This window comes from Crocodylus siamensis, chromosome 2 (assembly GCF_052110815.1).
Source record: "Crocodylus siamensis isolate JL-2025a chromosome 2, ASM5211081v1, whole genome shotgun sequence".
Classification (NCBI taxonomy): domain Eukaryota; kingdom Metazoa; phylum Chordata; order Crocodylia; family Crocodylidae; genus Crocodylus; species Crocodylus siamensis.
In genome coordinates this window covers 248,778,698-248,781,447 of record NC_143396.1, presented here as the reverse complement: position 1 = coordinate 248,781,447, position 2,750 = coordinate 248,778,698, and the positions used below count along the sequence as shown (strand labels likewise).

General features: G+C 72.3%; 1 protein-coding gene across 1 annotated transcript; it reads right to left on the bottom strand.

Annotated features, from left to right (window-relative positions):
* Window positions 1-1,440, bottom strand: INSM2 (INSM transcriptional repressor 2). Its single transcript, XM_090034651.1, has one exon. It carries the CDS (start codon window positions 1,438-1,440, stop codon window positions 1-3), a length of 1,440 nt encoding a protein of 479 aa, XP_089890777.1.
* Between the last annotated feature and the right edge of the window lie 1,310 nt (window positions 1,441-2,750).

Below are 2,750 nucleotides of genomic sequence, written 5' to 3'. Positions count from 1 at the left end.
TCAGCAGCCCGGGCGCAGCGGCACGTGGAGCAGCAGCACGGGCCCGGCGCGGCCGTCGGGCGGGTGGCACTTGCTGACGTGGCGCGCCAGCCCCGGCGCGCTGAAGAAGGCGGCGGGGCAGTGCTTGCACGGGAAGCCGCGCGGCTCCGCCGCCTCGGCCGCGCTGCCCTCGGCCGGGCCCCGCGGCGGCAGCAGCAGCTCGTCGCGCACCGCGTGCCACAGCCCGTGCTTGTCGCGCAGCTCGGCCGACGGGAAGGGCGCCCCGCACAGCGGGCACGGGAACCCGCCGGGGCCCGGGCCGGGGCTGGGGCCGTAGCCTGCCGGGCCGGGCCGCGCCGCCTCGTGGGTGCCCAGGTGCTTGCGCAGGTAGGCCTGGCGCCGGAACCGCTTGTGGCAGCAGGGGCAGGCGAACACGGCGGCGGCGGCCGGGGCAGGTGGCGGAGCCGGCGGCGGCGGCAGGGGCGGGTCGCGGCGGCAGGCGCTGTCCGCGGCGCCGAGGTGCTGAGCGGCCGCGGGGCCGTCGGGACGCGCCAGGCTGCTGTTCTCCTTGCCCTCGGAGCCCGGCGGCGGCGGCGGCTTGCGGGCGTCGGGGCCGGGGCGCGGCTTGTGCCAGCGGCGGTGCGAGGCGAGGTTGGCGGGGCAGCTGAAGATCTTGTGGCACTCGGGGCAGCGGTACTCGACGCGCACGATGCGCGAGCAGCGATGCTGCGCCAGCGCCAGCGGGTCGGCGTAGTGCTCCTTGCACAGCTGGCAGATGAACTCGCCCAGCGGCGTCCGCCCGGCCCGGCCGCCCCCCGCCGCCGCCGCCGCCGCCGCCGCCCCCGCCGCCTCCTCCTTGATGCGCAGCCCCAGCACGGGCGACGTGGTCACCTCGTCGGCGAAGCTGAGCCTCCGCGCCGCCGCCTTCGGCTTCTTGGCGGGCGCCTTGGCGCGGGGCGGCCGCTTCAGCGCGGGGCAGAGCGCGGCGGGTGGCGCGGGAGCGGGCGGCGCGGACGCGGGCAGGGGCGTGCGGGGCGGCGGCGGCGGCTCGGCGGGCGGGAAGGCGGCCGGGAAGGACTCGGCTGAGGCGGGCGAGCTGAGGCAGCGCTCGAAGAAGAGGCGCTGGGGCGGCCCAGCGCCACCCGCCCCCCAGCCCGCCGGGCCCTCGGGCGGGGCGGGCGCGCTGCCGACCGGGCCCTGCTGTCCCGGCCCCGGCCCCGCGCCCGCCACCTCCTGCTGCTGCGGCGGCCCGCGGGTGGCGGCGGGTGCCGTGGGCAGGGGCGCGGGCGCGGCCAGGGCCAAAGCCAGGGGCGGGGGCGGGGCCGGGGGCCGGGGCGGGCTGGGCGCCGCCGGCGGGGGGCGCTCCGGGGCTGCGGGCGGCGGCAGGGCGCGGGCCGGGGGGCGCCCGCGGTAGGAGCTGCCCGGCCGCCTGCTCCGCTTCACCAGGAAGCCCCGCGGCATCTTCCCGCCCGGGCGGCCGCGCCCGACAGCGCCGAGGACCGCGGCTCCCGCGCCCGCGCCGCCTTTATAGCCGAGCGCCGGCCCGGCCGCCGCGTCACCGCCCCTCGGCCAATGAGGAGTTAGAGCCGCCGCGGGGGGAGCCCCCGGCGCTGCTCAGGCGGGGCGGGGGGGGGCGCCGACCTGCCCTGTCGGGCGCAGCGGGCGGGGGGCACCCGGCGGGCGGCGGCCGGAGCGCTTCCCCGCAGCCGGGGCAGGGCCGGGGTCTCCCGGCCAGCGGCCCCGCGCCGGGCGGCTCCCAAGCCACCTCCTGAGGTGAATCCCGTGCGGCTGCGGGCAGCGGAGCCTGCTCAGCGGACTTGAGCGGAGAGCGAGGGGACAGCGCCAGCCTAACACTGGGGGCAGGAGACACACACACACTCTCATGCAGAGAAACGATGTTTGCACCCAGTCGTGTAATCAAACCCAGTTTCTCTTCACTAGATTTAAAGCTCATCATCTTCTTCTAGCCCGGCGGCCCCCGGCGGCGCGGGCGCTGTGCTGCGCACACCCGGGCTGTGGGCAGGGCTCGGCGGCAGGGAAGTGTTGCGGGGAGCCACGGCAGGGGCGCCTCCTTGCCTGGTAGGAGGCAGGATTGAGGCCAGGCTGTCCGCCCCCAGAGGTCTTCTCCGACCAGAGCGAGGCCACCGCACAGCTGCATACGCTTTCCCCAGAGGCCTGCCCCAGCCTTATGGATGGACAGGGAGGGGGACAGAAAAACCTAAACAAAAAACAGCTTTGCTCCTTTGAGTTACTCCATTTCCCCTCATGGGGCTGATTCTTGGGCAGCTCACCCACCCCCTTTATTCATGGCCTTGTTAGGTGGACAGTGAGCAGTTCGTGCACACAGCAAATCCAGCCATCCAGGAAGTCACTGATCTTTTTCTCCCTCAAAAAGCTGTTGGGATAGAGCACAAGATACAAAGCGTAGTTGCTGAGCTGCATTATGGGCAATTGTTGTCATTCTCCCAGCCCACAGCTGATGCTTCATTCCCCACTTTCTTGATCACTCATTTAATATAAAATCATTTGAGAGAGAGAGAAGACAGACCTCCACAGTGATGCGTGTCTAGTGAACTAGCTCTGCATGCAGTGATGTGCAGCATTTAACACACAGCTCACCTGGCACAGGGTGCATGAGCACCAGCCCTGGCTGATTTAGAGGGTTCACCAGCAGGATCCCACAGCTCTCTGCATGCTCCCTCCCGCCCCCACAACTTTCTAGTAACCCCCTGTGATAATAGCTGACAAAAAGCACAACAAAAATGAAGGCT